Source organism: Chelmon rostratus, chromosome 1 (assembly GCF_017976325.1).
Source record: "Chelmon rostratus isolate fCheRos1 chromosome 1, fCheRos1.pri, whole genome shotgun sequence".
Lineage (NCBI taxonomy): Eukaryota > Metazoa > Chordata > Actinopteri > Chaetodontiformes > Chaetodontidae > Chelmon > Chelmon rostratus.
This window is the reverse complement of record NC_055658.1, coordinates 18,746,910-18,766,792: the sequence shown is the minus strand read 5'-3', so window position 1 is coordinate 18,766,792 and position 19,883 is coordinate 18,746,910. Positions and strand designations below refer to the sequence as shown.

General features: G+C 42.6%; 1 protein-coding gene across 1 annotated transcript; it reads left to right on the top strand.

The window, feature by feature from the left end:
• The first annotated feature begins 671 nt into the window (after nucleotides 1–671).
• syt9a (synaptotagmin IXa) lies at nucleotides 672–18,922 on the top strand. Its single transcript, XM_041938750.1, has 7 exons — nucleotides 672–819; nucleotides 7,846–8,066; nucleotides 8,145–8,320; nucleotides 9,966–10,521; nucleotides 18,166–18,286; nucleotides 18,383–18,554; nucleotides 18,784–18,922. The coding sequence occupies exons 1-7, from the start codon at nucleotides 672–674 to the stop codon at nucleotides 18,920–18,922; spliced, it is 1,533 nt and encodes a 510-aa protein (XP_041794684.1).
• Nucleotides 18,923–19,883: the final 961 nt, after the last annotated feature.

The window sequence follows — 19,883 nt, the reverse complement described above, 5'->3', positions numbered from 1 at the left end:
GATTCTAGTGACATTTCGCTTGTTGTCTCAACAAAAAGAAAAAAGAAAGAAAAAATGTTTTACAAAAAGCGAAACGAAACATGTCATCCTCTGATTGGCCACGTGCAGGCACGTAAAACCGCCCCAGGTTCGTAGTAGCGGAGAAGTGATGGGCGTCTGTTACAGGTAGTAACTCCAGCTCTTTCTCCCTGTGCTACAGCGCTGTTGGACTTCTGCAGAGCTTGTCGCGGCTCGCAGGCGGACAGACACCAGATGACAGCAGACCTGCAGGCTGCAAAGACTCACTGGGGCGAGAGTCCGGCTCTGAGGCGCGCGCGCACTTCAGCACCTTGGACAGCGCGCGGCGCCGCAGTGGCGACGCGCGGATTCAACCGGTGGCTCTCGACCTGCTCGGCCGTGTGAGGGGGACCGTGTGACTGAATGTTACATAAAAAGTCTTTGAGCTCCACATGTGGGGACGGCTCGCTTTCTGGACCACTTGGACTCGTGCTCTTTCCCTCTCTCTAACACAGGGCGCCTCCGTCGATCCCATCGTGTGGGTAGGCGTGCCGCTGTGGTTGACTCCAGGAGCCGTGCTGAGCAGCGTGGAATAGGTGACTGTCAGGCGTGCGGAGCGGTGTGGTGGTGGTGGTGCCTAAGAGACCCTCCATTTATAAGGATGCTGGTGGGAAATGCCTGGAGACAGAGATGACGAGATTTGTCAAAAGGCACTTGAACTCCTGTCAGATCTGTGCTCGAAGGGGGAAGTGCAGAACAAACACTGCCTGGATTTTATCTACTATTTTCGAGACCTTGCCAGGCCACGCTACACGGATTCAGGTGAGGCATCAGTTGCACGCTTGATTCCACGGCTGCATTTAATTGAGCTGGAGTGAACATGTGACTTCTTTCCTTGCACATCGTGCGCCTGAAACTCAATAGGTGGTCCGAGCCATTAGAATAGATTAGAATGCTTTGACAAGCAACATCCCCTGTTTGGGAATCCGATCGGCACCATTCTTCCTCGCATTAATTAGCTCACTAATTATCCAGTTTAATTGTGTAATCTTCTTCTTGCACGGAAAATGCACCGTGACCAACCCCTCATTTTCACTGAGAGCCTAATGGGAGAAGATTTTTCATTCTTACTTCCAATCGACATTGTTTGGAGGCTAATATTCTGCAAGGTTCACAGTATTTGGTATTAGTCGGGGTCATTGTTCACACATGTGCACAGATGCCGGCAGTCCCAGAGAGACACATCACATGAATCTGGGTGCATGGGCTATATTCTCTGGTCTGCTTGAGCGTGCGCTTGTACCTGCACTCGCCGGTGTAGGTCCTATCCTGGCACTCTTGTATCCGACTTCTCTGAAAGTTTAGCTCACATTGAATTCTCCGTCTTACCTGAAGCATGTAGGCAGCGTGAAACGTTTACTGAATGGATGCATATAACTTTAGGTGTAACCGTGTTGCAGAAGAGGGCGTGTTTCTTTCTTTCTTTTTTCTTTTTTTTGAAAAGCAAAGCCAACATTCAGTCACGCGTGAAGAATTAATGTGACCACAGAATCACGTTTCATCGTCACCAGCCCCTCTGCTACCCATCTTCACTGGAGTGGCATCTGTGTGTGTGTGCCTGCGTGCACGTGTGTGGAGGTGTGTGCGTGCGTGCATGAGTGTGTGTCTGTGTGTGTGCGTGCGTGCACATGTGAGGATGTGTGTGCGTGCGTGCATGTGTGTGTGTGTGTGTGTGTGTGTGTGTGTGTGTGTGTGTGTGTGTGTGTGTGCAGAAGGCAGAGAAAAAGCGAGGGAGATAATGTGAGGGAGCCAGAATGCACAGTAACTACAATCCTCCACATACCTACTCTATTCATTCTGCTTCCATTAGTTTGCATTATGATAAATCATTATTCGCTAGATGAAAGCCCTTTGTGAATTCCCGTTCCTCTCCTCCTGCTGTCCCTCTCTGCACTCCTTTCTTTTAACCTCTCCCTCCTGATTTCCTCTATTCCCTAACCTCCCAGTTCTCTCCCTCATTCATCATGTGGGCCGAACCTGTCTCCTCTTCTCCATTTGACAGTTTCAAAAATGGAGTTGCTATAGTGGGTAGTGGCGTTAGCTATGAGGGTGGCTTGCCTGTGAGGTTTAATTTCAGTTCCAGCTGGCACGTGTCACCCAGCATGATGGCAGCACCCATAATAGAATGACAAAGGAAGTGGATGAAAGTAGATTAAAGATCAAACGTCCAGCACCATCGGACCCACAGCTCAGGACAGGCTGGCTGGGATTCAACATATTCCTTAACGGTGCTGCTAACATTCTGGGAATGAAGCATAATGTTGACTTAAACAACTTGAGACACTCACAGAGGTAAAACATGATGTATTTGTCTTGTAGAAGAAAGATCAAAATTCATGTAACTGTATAAATTTTAAAGGGATAGTTGGACATTTTGGGAAATGTGATGAGTGCTATATGAGAAGATCAGTACGAGTCTCATATCTGTCTGTTAATATGTAGCTGGAGCCAGCAGCCGGTTAGCTTAGCTTATCTTAGCTTAGCACAAAGACTGGAAACAGGAGGAAACAAGTAGACTGGCTCTGGTGTAAAAACAAGTTGTGGTTTTATGTCATTTTTACACTTCAGTTTAAACAAATTAGATTGTACGTGTTAATTAATGAGCTCAAGATGTGCTGGTAGGCAGATTGTGTTACGTTTGGACCAAGCCAAGCTAGCTGTTTCGCCATCTCCAGCTAAGCTGACTGGCTGCACCCCGTAGCCACGTGACAGGCCACGATTCCATCCAATACCTGGCAAGAGAGCAAATAAGCACATTTCCCAAAATGTGAAACTATTCTTCCGGGGCCCGGCATGTGTACAACATTTAATAGTGTTTCCCAAAGCAGGAGCCACAGCGCTGCCAATTTTAATTGTCGCCATCTAATTAATTATGGACCATGGACCAGCAGGTCAGGGTCTGTGGGGATAGAAACCAACAGTAGTCAGGGCCCTGAGGACAACCAATCAGAACCACTCACATGTGTAAGATACCCTGTTGTGTATTCTGTGTTGATGCTAACTGAACTACAAGGAGAAAATTAAGCAATTTCAACACTTGTATGAAGCCTTTACTCACAGAGAGGTATGATTAAGGCAAATAACAACATCTCAGGAGGTGGAAGTTCCAGATATTGCTTTTTCAGCACTTGCTTGCCTCCTACACGATTGCACCTCTGAAGGTCATGCGTTCTAAAACTGGTCCACCCTCTTTGTTGTGATGCAGTCTCTGAATCCTTCCAGATGTCTATAGATTCTGCCCTGACAGGCAGCGCTCGGGCGCCCTGCCAAGCTGACTGTGGGCTCAGTGTCCTCAGATGGCAAGTCCCTGAATTTTTCCACATTACTCTCCCAAATCACACGTACTCTGGTACTCACAGCATCTCAGAGCACAGAGAGGACAGTTTGTCTGAGTTCCTGTGCGAGGTCTTATGACAGCGCCCACACACACACACACACACACACACACACACACAGAGCTGGTCCTCTATTAGGCAGTGCTGTTGGGGGATAGGTAATGCAAAATGCATTACTTGTGTTGTCAGAGTGTTTTGAGATTTGTTGTGATTGAAAGCAGTCTTTACATGTGGTGAGACACATTGCCTCGTTTATGTTTAAGTAATAAGGTAACAGCTCCACAACGCACAATGGAAATATTATCTTTATATTAATGACCAAGCTCCTGTCAGCTGTGACACAGGAGGGGATTAACGTGCAGTTTTAAAATTTAAATCAAACTTACTGTGGGCACAGCCAGAGCTCTTTTTAGATACTACCTGTGGTACCATATCGCTGTGTTACAAAGTAATTTATGTATGTGTGTTATTCTGCCAGCAATAATTACAGTCCAAACACAAAATATTGGCCACTACTATCTTTTCAGCCTTCTGATGGTTTTTTCTTAATTGTTCAAGCTCTTCATAAAGTCAGCTAGTCAGAGAGAAGACACACGACCAGCTTGTCAGCTCACATTGCATGCACATGCTCTATTCTAGTAATCCTGAGGGGAACATCTCCTAGATATGATGCTCATTATGTTTTTTATGATCATTATCTTTATTGAAATCATATCAGCGCACATTTCTTTTGAATGAGTTTTTTGGCTAATAAAGAGACACAGGAAGAGCAATCATTAGTGTCTCCTTGCGTAAATGGGATGATTTTACTCATTACTGTGATTAAAGTAATTATACTTAATTTACACTAATTACTTTTCTTATGAGTTATTTTCTTATAAGTTATTTTCTTTTGGAAATCCACACAAATCTTCATCGACTGTGCATACATGGATGGACATAACATGCCTTTGATTTATTACTGGAGGCAACTAATAGCACGTTGCACAGTCAGCACATAAACTGGGCACAAGTCTGCATCACTGCCCTCGCACTGAACGAGGCTCAGCCAATAATAGACGTGGTTAGGATGATACAGCAGACTGATGCTATTAAAAAAGCTCACTGTGCAGCAGCCTGAACGTTTCAGATTTACCTCAAATGTTTAAGATATTTCCACACAGTAAATGAAAGCAAACATTAGAGCAGGTATGCAGGGATGCAAGTTCACCAGCGTAGTTCTGTGCACACCGTGATAACCAGAGTCTGCACAAAACATCTCCAGATATACTGAATCAATAACTAACATGTGCCATATTAAAAGAGAGGGTTGAAAAATGCACAAACATCACTGGACAGGTTTCTCCACAAATTAAAGATAGGATGTACCCCCACCTACAGTCTCTGTCCTCTGGGCTTCAGACCAACTTCTCCCGCAACAGTTGTTGCTGGGCAACAGTTAATTCCTGCACATGAATATTAACATCATAATTAAACAATTTTAAATAATCTAAGAAGAGACTATTTTTCATTTCGTTATGTCAGCATTGTTTAGCATCCTAGTTAAGTAGAGAAAATTTGGATCAAAGATGCAACACAAGTAATTTTTCAAGATGGCACTCACACATGCACATGGACAGAGTTACAGGTCCCCGTGATCGCTCCTCCTGTCCTTTCAAGTTGTCATGTGACTGCACCTCTGCTGTCTCTATACAAAACTGCATTACATATTTCAGACAAAACTAATTTGACTTAGCCAAATGAAGTGGCTACTGTCCAAAGTTGATCTTTATTTAGAACAAAATTCCTTCTTTGTGTTAGCACACACACACAGCTCAGCAAGGAAACACTATCGAAAGAAGCATTAGGGAATTTATACTCAGAGATCCATAACTGTGGAAGTTACCCACTAAATGTGTCCAACTCAGACTGCTGAAGTCTCATGTTAGCTTTGGCTGAACTTAAACATGCCTTTTTGGATTTGTGGATTGCAGATTCTCCTCATTTTCCACAGTAGCAAAGCGTAAGGATTGACTTCACGGAGAGTTTGGGGAGGAGGGACGATTACAGTCCTCTCTCAATGGACATGTGAGTCCTGTGTTAAAGAAGACTTGAAACAAATCTGGATCTATCCATTAGGACAATTACAGGGCAAAACTAGGTGAGGGACAATTAAAGAGGACACGTGTCATGTCAGGCATGGAAATTGCAGTTCATGGCAATAAATGTACCCTTTGCTCTAGATGGCCAAACGTTTCAGGTTCAGAACAATATTTGTAAGGCTAATCATTATTTTACCGCTCTATCATTATCTGTTAATTGCAAAGCAACCATCTGTTGTATTTTACCCTCCAGTGGATGTATGTGAAAGGTACTGCTTAAGATGAGATTTAATTAAGATGCAGTGGACACCATAACGCTCGTGTGCAGACTTTGTTGGAGAGAGATAACACTCAGTCATGTTGTGAACACTGAGTTCTGCTCTTATCGTGTTGTGAAGTGATTGCAGCAATGATCACTTCATCTTTTTATTTGCCTCATAAAAAGTCAAACATGCGTAGGAGCATGTGGGGAGGCACAGCGTATAGAACGTGTCTGCCTTTGATGATTACATATAGTGGGAACCTAATCTCTATCCTTATTGTAACGTGACCTATAAGCCGACCTGAATGCTGCTGTTGAAGTCTTTCAGCTGATATGAATAGTTCATGAAAACACTGTTCTGGACTGCTTCTGAATCTTAACCTTCGAAGGAAGAATAACAAACATAAATCATTCACTGCAACACGCATTTAACAACATCTTTATGCTTATTTAGTGGAAATTATTTATTATTTATGCAACTATTTCTTGTCATTTATAGTATCCACAGTATGCATAAACAAGGCTCGTGGCTTTAAGGTTATTTCATGGTCTAACACAGAGTTTCATATACGTTTGACTGTATATCTGTGGTTGATGGTGACAGTACTTTTCACACAGTGCGACAACCTTCCACCTTCCTGGGGCCTAACACAAGCAACATTGTGTTGATCAAACGTGCAAGCCCTGTTTGTGGCAAAGAGAAGGGCTTCACTTCAATACCTTCCCACATATTGAGTTTAAATGAAGTCAAGATAGGAAAAAAGTGTTTGAGGGAAGAAAAAGTGTTTTGTTATTATTACTTTCACACATACAACAGTGGGGTCTGTTTTAAACAAAACACAAGGGTCGAATGTTAACAATCAGGTGCTTCATCTGTTTACCATGATGATATAAATTCATTGACAGGTAAAAAAAAGGATTGCATACACTCATAGACTGTTGTGTTGCAGCAAATTCTCTGATTTCTCTTCCAAAAAGAAAAAAGAGATCACTCTTTCAGGGAAAGTCACCCACTTCTCGTGAACAGAGATGATTCAGATAGGCCTCGATGACTCTGCCAGGTCACACCTCACCTCTCTTTCCACGGTGACTCTCACACCCTGTGCTGGTGCAAACAAATGCACCGCGGGAATATTCAGTGTCATGCTTTGAAACCATAAACTCTTACTTGACAGACTAAAGCCTGCTGTGATACTCCGGTGAAATGTTTCTACTCCCACAGCCTTTGCTTCTGCTCTTGCCCACAAGTGCATTAACATAGCACAACATGTATGTTGTGCATGATAGTTAGTTAAGCATTTTTGCAACTACATTGCAGAGCTCTTGGTGGGTCTGGTTGGGTCTTCTAAGTGTTACTCAGACATCTGCAATTTACATAATGACTGCTCTAGCAGAAAAAAAGCAAGTCTGTGGAGCTAAAATCAGCTCTTATGAGTCTGGAAGGTAGGAAAGTAGTTTTCTCTGAATTTTTCCATCAATCTCTTTTAAATCTGTCGACTTTAACACAAATTCTTCAACATCAGTGTCTCTGTTTTGTGTTGATTGTGCGTTGTAAACATCTTAAACTGCTGTGAATAAAAACACAGCTCAACCACTCGACAGCATTCCTGTATTTCAATCAGAGTGTACGAGCAAGTATTTACCGCTGCTTTTATTTCAACGCGCTATTCTTCTGCTATCAGCAAGGGGCTGAAAATGACAGCATGGGGAACAACCCACTCGGGAGGCAGTTATAAGGCTCCAGATGCTAATTAAATAAATGCAGTTAATCCTAATTAATCTTGTCGAGGATTCTTTGTTGCAATGTAGAAAAGGAGGGGAGAAAATCCTATGCAAAGCTAGCTGCACTGCTATAATGAATCAAGTTTTTTGTTATAATGCAAAGAAGCATGATTTGTCCTGAGACATTCTTCTAATGTGACAGCACAGGTGAATGAAAAACCAGCCCAATCTTTCACATACCAATGAGGGCTATTGTAATAACACTATGATAAAATAAGTGTTTTTGCACTAATTAATTAATTAACAGTTATGATGGTGAAGGTAAAGGAGTAAAGATGTAGCTTTGCAGCAACGTGCTTATTCCCTGTCTCTCTTGTCTCCTCCTCAGATATATCAGTGAGTCTGTTGTCACTGGTCGTGACTGCCTGTGGCTTGGCCCTGTTTGGGGTCTCCCTCTTTGTGTCCTGGAAGCTCTGCTGGATACCATGGAGGGAGCGCGGGCTTTCCCCCACCACCAAGGAGGCCCACGGGCCCCTCAACCCCACCATGAGCCCTCTGCCTTCGCAGGCCGCACCCAGGCAGCCAGTTTACACAGCAGTGGACCCCCCGGCGCACAACCGCCGTGAGTCCTCACACTGCTCCATCGCCAGAGAGCCCACCCCTGTGGCGTCCGTGGTGTCAGTGGAGACTCCTGCGTCACCACCACCTGTGGTCTTGGCCACACCAGAGGCAGCTATGAAGATCAGTCATACATCTCCAGACATCCCGCTGGACGCCCAGAGTAAAAGCCGGGAAAATGGGGTTCACACTAACCCTCGTATGCAGAGACAGACCACTGAGCCGCCACCCTCTGGTCACTCAATGTCTGAAATGGGGTCAGTGTAAGATTTTTGTTGATTTCTGTGCCAGAACTATTAGCTTTGTCCTTGAGAAAGTAGAAATGATCTATTATTTATGCAACTATTTCTTGTCATTTATAGTAATTTATCCACAGTATTCACAAAGAAGGCTCGTGGCTTTAAGGTTATTCACGGTCTGACACTGAAACACAAGATACTTGTGTTCAAAAAGAGGATTCATTCTCAGTGAAGAACCTTGGAGCTCTAATCTGCCTCTATACCTGCCAAAGAGCAGTGATTCCTAACACGTCTCTGGGGGTCATCAGGTGGAAACCTCCCTTCAACAGTGTTTCGCCTACTTAGTCCCACTACACCTCCAGGAGGTTAGGCGGTGAACTCCGGCGTCCCAGAGTCACCCCCCCTAGTGCCAGTTCACACTGCTCCTACACAATCCAAACAGCACCGCCACGTTCAACTGACCCAGAGATGCTCCAGGTAGTGGCCAGTACCGATGCTACCATTTAACTATTGCTAATGCTACTGCTAACCGCTAGGAAGAACAGAAGAAGACAATACAGTTCCGATGCTACCATTTAGCTAATGTTACGTGCTAACCGCTACCTGCTAAGAGGAACAGAAGAAGACAATAAAGCTAGATTCACCTATACTGTTAATGTTAATTGCTAGCTACCAATACTAACTGCTAAGATACTATCATACTCCCACCGCTTTAGCTATTGTTAGCTGCTACAATGCTACCACAGGCCTAGATGCCACATGTAACTGCCGATTGCCACACTACCATCATCTACACCTGCCTCTCACCAACTGCACCAAAAAAGCGGGATGGGAATACAAACCCTTGTTCGGGTAGGGGGTAGAAAATAAAGAGGTAGAGTCAAAAGATGAAAGTAGGGATTGGATACAGACCCTTGTTCGGGTAGGGGGTGGAAAATTTAGAGGGTGCTGAAGGTGGAGGCCTAAACCACAGATTAGATTTAACAGCCTCTTCTAACATTTCCTTCAAGAAGCAACAAACCCTACCATTTCCTTCAAAAAGCAAACAAAGCAGGAAAACACAGAAAGCTTTTAATCTCATTATTTGTATGTTTAATATACTATTTCTTATTTAAAATAGGCAAGTGTACCTTCACCCTTATGTTTTTGTTGCCCACTCAAAAATATACATTTCTATGTGGATTAATTTCCTGAGTCATCTATAGTTGACACTGGCTTCAACTGATTTAATGCTGCTATGATTTTAAACAGAAAATGAGCATTTTTACTCTGTTTGGCGTCTCAGAGAAAACACAGACTCCTGCAGTTAAACCAGCTAAAACAGTTGTGCTTCCATCCAGCTGTTACAGGCGCTGGTGTTGGAATTGATCAGTGCTGTTCGACATGGCCAGACAGAAACATCAATATTAGATGAACAGAACTTTCTACTAGTATCTCTGCATGGCACAAACAGTATGTTTAAAGTTAGGGAAATGTTGTGGTTATGGTAATGAAATTCTGCTTAAGGTATGGTTACACTCCACATCCGTACCTCCCTCCTGGCTACACACCACTGTGGCACTGGGATACATGGATGTGAAAGCCTCCCTGCCTTTTCTGATTCAACCTGCTCATGTTGTGTGATGTTTGTTCTTGATGTCTCTGCCCACAGACAAGGGTCCATTCGCAGACATATGAACCTGTCTAACCCAGACTTCAACGTAGCCCAGTTCCAAAGGCAGGACTCCCTCACTGGAATGGGGCTGGGCCTCGGTCGCCTCAAACCTGAGCTCTACAAACAGCGCTCCCTTGAGGGCGACGAAGGCAGTCGCAGGGGCGGGGGCTGTGGGCGCCTCCACCTTATCCTCAAATTTGACTGCGACCTGGAACAATTAATAGTTAAGATCCACAGAGCAGAGGACCTCCCAGCCAAGGACTTCTCTGGTACCTCTGACCCTTACGTTAAGATCTACTTGCTCCCCGACCGTATGACCAAGCACCAGACCAAGGTGCACCGCAAGACGCTGAACCCTGTGTTTGATGAGGTCTTCCTGTTTCCCGTGGCGTACTCTGAGCTTCCTACGCGGAAGCTGCACTTCAGTGTCTATGACTTCGACCGGTTTTCACGCCACGACATTATTGGCCAAGTGGTTGTGGACAACTTCCTGGATCTGGCAGATTTCCCCAGGGAGACAAAACTCTGCCGGGAAATCCAGTACGTCTCCTCGGTGAGTCAGCACTTACGCTCAGGCTCATGTCATGTTCAGATATGCTATGTTATATATTGAACTTTGTATTGTTACCACAAAAGACAAAAGGCATTCTGTTCAGTGTGACAGATCTGCTGCAGCTTTACTTCGTATCTGTTCACCATTCGAGTCCTTAATTTCAGCACCGTCTGTCGCTCAGTGACAGTACAAAGTGTGAAATAAAGCTGACTGCTTTTTGAAATGAGCTGAGCTGTCAGCGTTGAATAAACAGAGAAGAATAAGTTGGTAGGTAAGGTGAAAAGGTCTCACTTTACTGATACATAATATTTACTGCATCCACCACTCTTGCTGCTAATTTCAGTACCCTACACTGAGACCACCCACTTTTTTAAACGTATATAAATTGAATCCAGGGTGAGACTGCCTAAGGTCAACAGGATCTAAAGCCCCTTCCTTGTGTGTGTGTGTGTGTGTGTGTGGGTACGAGTGTGAGAGGGCGAAAGCAAGGGAGAGAAGCAGCGAGAGAAAGAAATCAAGTGTAAGACTCCCACTACTGAGACCTAAACCTTCTTGTATCTTGATGTGGGTCTTTTGGTGCAATCAGAATCAAGTATTCAACAAGGTTATGTCTGAGGCATTTTAATTTGCATGACAGCTTGACTGACAACCGCTCCATAAAATGCACTCCGCATCCCAGCAGGATCATGTGGGCTTTAAATGCTTCATGGTCCATGGTCTTCACGCACACTCGAGGTACAGGTGGGAAGAGAGAGGTTAGTCCAGTGTTTCATGCGCTCCTGAATCTCTCAGGCAACAAATGGAATTTAATGCCTGCGGGTCAGGTGTCACACTGCAAGTCTCTGATAAGTTATGGTATGTATGGTCCACAGTTTGCATGTACTGTTCTTGTTTACGTCCTGGTACGTTAATGTCCAAAACCATCTATCAAAATCATGAATAAAACCTAAGAAACCAAAAACAAGACAGAATCAATACAATACGATAATACATACACCAAAAAAGCTTTTGTTTGTATTGTCATTGTACTTTTTAAAATCATAAAAAAAGCACTTTCTCCCATCAATCTGTTTCTACAGCAGAGCTAGCAAGCTAAATCTGGCAATAAAACAAACCATATGGCTAATCCCAATGGCAATTATGATTTAATGATAATCCTATCGTTCCTATCAATTAAGTCAATGAATCTGTACAGTGATTATGACGAATGGGCTCCACTGCATGGCACAGACAATTGTCCTGTGTGTATGTGTGTGTGTGTGTGTGTGTGTGTGTGCATGAGCTGAGTGCGAAACTGGAAAAAAAAAATTGAACAGTGTGAGAATGGAGATACTGTGAATCTCTGGCCCTCATCACCACCTGTCACATACCATTCTAGTCTAACTGGGTGACACTGATTGACAATCCATAATAAAGGACAGAAGTGACAGCACTGGGCCACAAAACAACCAGAAGTTGAGAGCTTACACAAAAATGTCAGTAGTTTTGGAAATCAATATTCTCCTCAATTCTCTAGCTGACACAGACAGAACAAATATCTTCATATCATTTTTTCAGTGTCTCCTCCTTCCTCACGAGCTGCCCATGTCTCCTATTTTCTGCAAATGCAGACCTCAAATCAGCTATCTTACAATAAGTAAACGAACCTATTAAAAAGTTAATCTATAATCAGCCACTCAAAGCGCTTTATGCCACTTTCATCCATTTACATGTCAATGGGATGGCCATCGGAAGCAATGTAGGATTCAGTGTCTTTCCAAAGGACACTTCAACATGCAGACCGGATTGAACCGCTGACCTTCTGATTAGTGAACGACCTGCTCCTGAGCCATAGCCATCCCCACATGAGGTCAAACTTCACAAACATGGTCTTGATACTTGGATATTTGTAAACTGTTATCACTTTTGAATAACTTATTTTTTATCGTCAGATTTAGACAGAATGCTGGCTTTATGAATTGCTCTGCAAAGATAAGAGTATGAGCTTTCAAGATAAGCACAAATGTCCGTGCACGTCCCTGCCTGTCTGTCCCTGTCTTCACACTCTACTCCAACAAACTCGACTGTTGTGGCCACTCTAATTGCAGAGAAGCACACTGAAATATGTATGTACTTCCTGAGCTTATCTGTGTCCGGCCATTCCCTACGATGCTGACTGCACACGGCGCAGAATCATGACTTACATGGCCATATTTTGCAATGTGGGCGTCCCTGTCCTGTTGCTTGATTTTTCTTTGTGAGAGGTAAAACAGATTGTATTTGAGCGTGGCTCTCACCAACCAGAGTGCTGAGAGCACTGTAATGAACAAGCAGTCACCCACTCCTGCACTTCTGACCCTTTTTCTGTCAAGTTGATGTACTCTGCCCCCTTATAGACCTTATAGGGCTCATTAGAGGCTGAAGCCTGTGAGAAACAGAGTGGTTACACATTGCGACCCCAGAACTACAAGCACCAGGAGAGCACTCTAAACGCGTCATGCTACTGCTCCCTGAGGTGCTGATGCCCCCATTACATACAGTTCTACACACTACACATACCACTACACAGCAGTATAATTTATTGTTTTTGCAGTGAGCTTATAAGAAACTAATGTACTTTATTTGTTACAGTAGTACAAATAGGGCATTTTGCCATGAGCATGATTTTTTCATTCTACTTTTTGTTGTCCTTTGTGAACAGCGTTGTGTTTAAAGACCCTTATAGATAAAGTTTAATTGATTTGAAGATGAGTGTCAGTGAACATCATTTACAAAAGCTGCACAGAATAAAAGAAACCTTTTTTTTTTTTTTTTTACCTTTTTTTCAAGATTGAACAGTTTTTTGTCTTGTTTTCCAGGATCTTCATGCAGCTGTCTCCAAACTCTCTAAATTCTCTACATATTGACATGTAATATTTATATACTACTTATTTTGGTAACTTTGATGCACTCAAAACCCAGTTAGAATTTGTATGGATCATGAAAGTGGGACACAGCTGCCGCCTTTGTGCATGCCAAATGGAGCTATGTCTGTATATATGACTTGTGCTGTGTGACAGGCCGAGCAACTACATATCTTTCTGTGGTCAAACAATGACTGTTGGAGGGATCCAAGCAACTTTCCTTTGCTTTTAGCACTCACAGGTTGCACAAATATACATAGCAGCTGGGTGAAGCAGGAGGATATGCTGTGTGTGTGTGTGTGTGTGTGTGTGTGTGTGTGTGATAGAGAGAAAGATTGAGACAGACAGAGAGAGAGAGCAGAAATATTTTTAGAGGCCCTGAGTAGGAAGCTGTTAATGGTTTTCAGCACACTGTTTGTTAGACTTTGTGCATTAAATCGTTGGCTGGCGAGCAGATTTTTGCTGCAGTCCGTAGCCTCCACAATAGACAGACCCAGCACCAAGCCACAAATGTAAGCTCATTCCTGCAGTCACACAATAACAAAAAAACATCAAATGTCCAAATTTCAATAAAACAGACAAAAAGGTTACCATTCCTCCAAACACAGCAACTCTAATCAAGAGAAAACATATAGCTGCATGTGAGCCTTACAGCACACTGAACACTGTCCAACATCAGCACTTCTGATATCACGTTTCTATATTACAACAATTAAACTGTTTCCATAATTATGTAGTAGTGAGAAACGTTATCGCTGCCTGGATTGGGTTCAGAGTCATCGTTTGTTTGAGTGAATTAATTTGCGCACCATGTTGGAGTCGCAGCCAGGAGGTGGTTGGGAGGATGGCGGTGATACAGTCTGCAGGACTGTGACACCAGAGTTAAGAGTTCACATCCTTCCATTAAATGTGTTGTCATTTGAATATTTTGATTGATAAGTTTAACATTTTTGCAACTTACCAGGGACAGTAATTAATATTTGCCTGCTATATTAATAAAAAAAACTGGGATGATGTTTCCCCAAAAACGTATTTTCTGTTGCAAATTAGTTGAATATAAACATAATTACTTGGCTGACATCAGTGATCATTGTGTGTAAATGATCATGACCAAAATGGCATTTTTTTTTGCCCTGATCCATCTCACTGTGCGTAAACTTATACACTTACTCACTCATTGTTCTAATCTTTGTCCCTGCTTATGTTTGCAACCAGAAAAAAGCGCTATGGTAAACTTGTATAATTATGGAAATTGCTGAATTGCTTGCCATTATCTGTGGCTGCCTACTTTTGCTTGGCTTCCATAGATATTATTCTGTCGAACTCCATGAGGAGTGTCTCCCCTACAACTGAGCAAAGACATGTGAGTTTGACCTAAGGTGGAGTATCCAGCTTTATTATAATGAAAAGTTTATTACACTGTACATCTCTTGCCATGCAGTCTTTCCTAATGTTGCCTATGGCAGGTTTTCTTGTCATTATGGCCAAATGTCAGGTGTGCAGTCAGCTATAACTCTACAGATGTGGTCTTCTGCTGTACCACAGGATAAACATGACACATTTCATCAGTAAGTAACTACACTAGGTTAGCTGGCAAACCATTTAAACTGACCTATACAGTGCAGCTTCCACATAACTAAGACTTAAAAAGGTGTGCCAGTGATTTACAACCTAAGAACTCAGTGAGGGAGAAACATTTCCTCGGGCTACTTCCACAGCGGTTCAAACTGTGAAATACCACATCTGATTTCAGATTGTTCCCAGGTCTGGTAGAGGTAATCAACTTTTACTACATGAAGCAGTGATTGTGAAACTCAAAGTCCAACTTCGAACTACATGATCACACTCAAAATTGAAGAAATAATTCAAACTGTGTGGTGCACAAGTCAGCTCAGAAATATCCATGAACAAAAATATACTGTATATATGTCATAGTTTTCAGTCTAGTGTGAACATGACTGATGACAACACTCACATTGTGGTCGAGGCTGATGTTTCGTAGTATTCTCTATATATGACTAATCTGCCCCTGTGGGCAAAAAAATTCAGCATGTCATTGATTTTATTTTTGTATATAAATAATATATATGGGAACAAGCTATGCTCAGGTAGGCAGTTCTAGATGAGGCTGTTACACAAATCCAGTACGGTCGAAACATGTTTAACAGATGCCTTTCAGATGGAGTTCTGCTCTTGTACAGCAAGACTACCATCTGGCAGCTATAATAAGATTCATAGACAGAAATGATACACAATGGAGCAGTTGACTCTGCATGAAAGCATGAATGGCTATATGAAAATTGATATGAAAATTAAATGATACAGCTCTCGCAAAGCAGAAAAAACATGTTGACAAAATTCAACAGGTTTCTTTGTGCAGCTGAATCACACACATCACATTACTACTGTGGCTATATTTAGCCTGGATTGACAGGTGGATCAGCAAGACACACACATTCAAGTTGCTTAGGGACAAAGCTCATTAAACTGAACTAACTGTGGCATTTGTTTACTGTTTGATTACTTTTCTAACAAATGTTTCAAACTTGGAAATAAGAACGTAAGTAACTCACCTATACATGCTTCCTCATTGATGGTGCATTGATGGCAACAACGCTCAGGATTTGATAGTGTACTGTCCAAAGAGTGGAGCCTGTCTGCATGTAGAGACAGCTCCTTCTTAGCCATCCTTCATTTGATGGTATTGTACTCAAAATTGCCTCAATTGCTCTGTTGACCCACCTTGTCTGAAAATATGCAAAAAGAAAGCATCTCTGCATGGCAAAAAGATGCTTTGCAACAGAATGAATGTTATGTTCTACAAATAGGAATATGTTTGGATTTTGTATTGTGTATTCACCAACATTTTGTTTAGCAGCTGTATTATTTTTCCCCCAGTAACTTTTAGGAATTACAATTACATTAATGTTGTTATTTAACTACATGTAAGTAGCGACTCCCCAGCGCTGTGTTGAACAGACTAAGTGTTTGTGCCTGGTAGTGGCCGTTTCTGTTTCTGAACACCTCAATGTTGCTGAAAATAGATCCAACTGGGCAGCAAACCTGAGCAGTCAGACAGGTTGTAAACAAACCCCACATGCTCATCAAACTTACTTCAAAGAGAAAACAAATGTGAATCATAATCCAAGCTGTCCACTGTACACATCCATTACAACTGACTAACCGACTGACTGAGTGTGTGAGTATTTTTAGCAGAGTTGCCATGTTTCAACCAAGATCTCAGCAGTTACTGTGGCAAGTAAATATTATCTTAGCAAATTTAACCAAGCATTGGAGCTATGAAAATTTCACCCATGTTATAAAAAACATATTTTCCCTTTAAACACCTCACTGATCTTGGTTCCTTGACCTCCCAGGGATGAAATAATTGTCTGCAGTGATCAGTGACAAGGAGTCCGAACCCTAACCCCAGCCTAAACCTCATTCTAACCTAATGTCCTCACTTTCCAAAAATGTCCCCACTCTGTTGGTTAATAACAATTCACTATGTAGCAACTACAAGTACATGCACACACACACACACACACACACACACACACACACACACACACACAAACACACACAGATTGGAGATAAAGACACATGCCACATCACAGGACAGGACATTCATGCTTAGCAAAGCTGATAAATGGTGGAAAAGACTGATTTCGTTTTAAAAGAAGAAAAAGACAAGAGTGTGTGTCAATGAGATCAAATCACCAAACAGTGTCTAAGTGTGTGAGACACTTTACTGTACCTAAGACTGCAAAAATAAAATGCCATAAGTCATCAAGTTCTCCTGCTAGCAGAGAGCCAGTAGATCTTGATCTCTTCATGCCTGGAAAGCAGTTATATGTCTGTCCCTTCTCTTTCTACAATGTGTGCTAGCTAAGCACCTAGCACACATTGCACTTTGGCTAACAAACAGCTGGCTATACTGCACAGCTCAGGCAGACCTAGTTGTAAAGTGTGTGTTACAGGTGCATTTTGGTCAGCATACAAAAAGGACTGTTTTGCAGGTAAAAACTTGCTTCAAATTGGCCAAGAAAAGGTTCCTGCTTGTTCTTCGTAGTTCAGGCTTCTCAGAACAATGAAAGGCTTGTTTCAATCTCATTTAATCTCCCAATATATTTGAGAATTTATCTCATTACCTCAATCACAGTTAATGGAAGAGCTCTATAAAACCAATTTGCCACCACAGACTCTTAATTCTCAGGTTTTATGTTCATAAACTGAATAAACCTACTGAGTTTCCCTTTACAAATGGCCACACTGAAAGTTAACGCAGATAACACCTGATTGAAAATACCAACACAATCTTCCCGACATCCCAGTTTATCAGCATGAGATTCTACTGTGGGAGTCTCGTCTTCACCAGACACGTTTGTGTGCTTTCCTCGTTCTCACGTCATTACTGGAGTTATTTTAAGAGCAAGTGATAAGTGAGCTTCTGCCTCCCTGCAGCGGAACAGAAGTCTCCATTTCGGGTGAAATGTGGGAGGTTTTTATTAGAGCGATGTGACAGAGGCGAGTGTTCCTTAATAGAACGATGTTTGAACTCTGTAACCAAATGTCAGATGGCCATGCCATTATTCTCCACCTTCGGCTGTTGTGCAGTAATGAAAAGCAGCAGTGTTGAAGTAATCTCATTATTATGATTCAAAGAGTGACTGTCAAGTTGCTGTTATCAATACAGAACTGAGTAATGCATCATCAGGATAAAGCTTCAGGCAGAATGAATGTGTTTTGTACTGTCTTTCAGGATAACGTGGACCTCGGCGACCTGATGTTTTCTCTCTGTTACTTGCCCACTGCGGGCAGATTGACCATCACCATGATAAAGGCTCGCAATCTCAAGGCCATGGACATCACTGGTGCATCTGGTAATTAAACGCTGATACTGCCTAACTGCAGGCTCACTGGGGCACATCCTGAATGAAAATGAACGTCTTGCCGTTCTGTCTCCCTGGCTTTCATAGATCCGTACGTGAAGGTTTCACTAATGTGTGAAGGTCGCAGACTGAAGAAGAGGAAGACATCGACGAAGAGGAACACTTTGAATCCAGTCTATAATGAGGCCATTGTCTTTGATGTCCCTCCAGAAAATATAGAGCAGATCAGCCTTTTGATTGCAGTGATGGACTATGACCGGTTAGGGGCTTTTATATAGCTTTATATACAATATTTTGAACCGCTTTTGCATGAATTCCTTTGCTGCAGGATCAAAAGGACAAAATGTTTCCGAAGTACACTGTAATGATTCTGTAAACTTTGACTTTGTTTCTTTTTTTTTTTTGACACCAAGATCTAATGCATCATTATTTTTGGATGCAGTGTAGGTCGTGATCACATTATTTTTCTCTCTCTCCTGCACCTACAGCGTCGGCCATAATGAGGTCATTGGCGTGTGTCGAGTTGGCAACGATGCAGACAGCCTCGGTCGAGACCACTGGAGTGAAATGCTCACATATCCCCGAAAACCTGTCGCCCACTGGCATCCCCTCGTTGAGGTGAGGTGACTTTACTGAGATGGGTGTGAAGAGTGTTTCCGTGTTCGCATGAGGATACATACATCTTTGTTCTTGTTTAACAGAATTTGCTGCCAGCACTGTTAAAACTATTATGTAGCTCTTACATGTGCAGGATTTGGACCTCAGGCAGGAATATTACAGCAAAGGATAAGTAACAATGAATGAACTGCTGTGGCTCCGGAGGAAGAGTGGGTCGTCTGCTGTAAAGGCTGGAGTTTGATCCCCGGCTCCTGCAGTCTGAATGTTGAAGTATATACTGAAGCCCAAATTGTTCTTGAAGCTGTGCCATCGGTGTGTGAGTGTGTCTCCTGCTGAGCGAGTGGCGTGCTAGTCTTGTGACTTGTTTAAAGCGCTTAAGACTAGAAAAGCACTATATAAATGCAAACCATTTACCGTAAGCTGTCATTGATTTTTGTAAATATGTACTTATTTTGGAATTGATGCAACAACATGTCTCAAACAAGTTGGTACAGGAGCAACAGAAGACTGGGAAAGTTGTGGAACGCTCCAAAAACACCTGTTTGGACATTCCACAGGTAAAAAGGTTTAAGGGTAACAGGTGATAGCATCATGAGCTGCATCATCAAAAGGCTCAGTCATTCACAATGTGATGAACTAACTAACAGCAAGTAAATGGTAAATGGTCTGCATTTACACACACATTCCCACGATGGTGGCTAGGCCACCTGCTCATTACTGCCATTGGAAGCAATTTGGGTTTCAGTATCTTGCCCGAGGATACTTTATAGACTGCCGAGGCCAGAATCGAATCGCTGACCTTCTGATAAGCTGACAACCGCTCTCCCTCCTAAGCCACTGCCAACTATTTTAGCACATTGCGTGGTGGGAATTGAGGGTAAAGGAAAAACGATTACTAAAGGGGAATCAATGGATTTCTGACATTTATGTTCAATCTATTATATATATAAAAAAAGAAATATGTGCAACA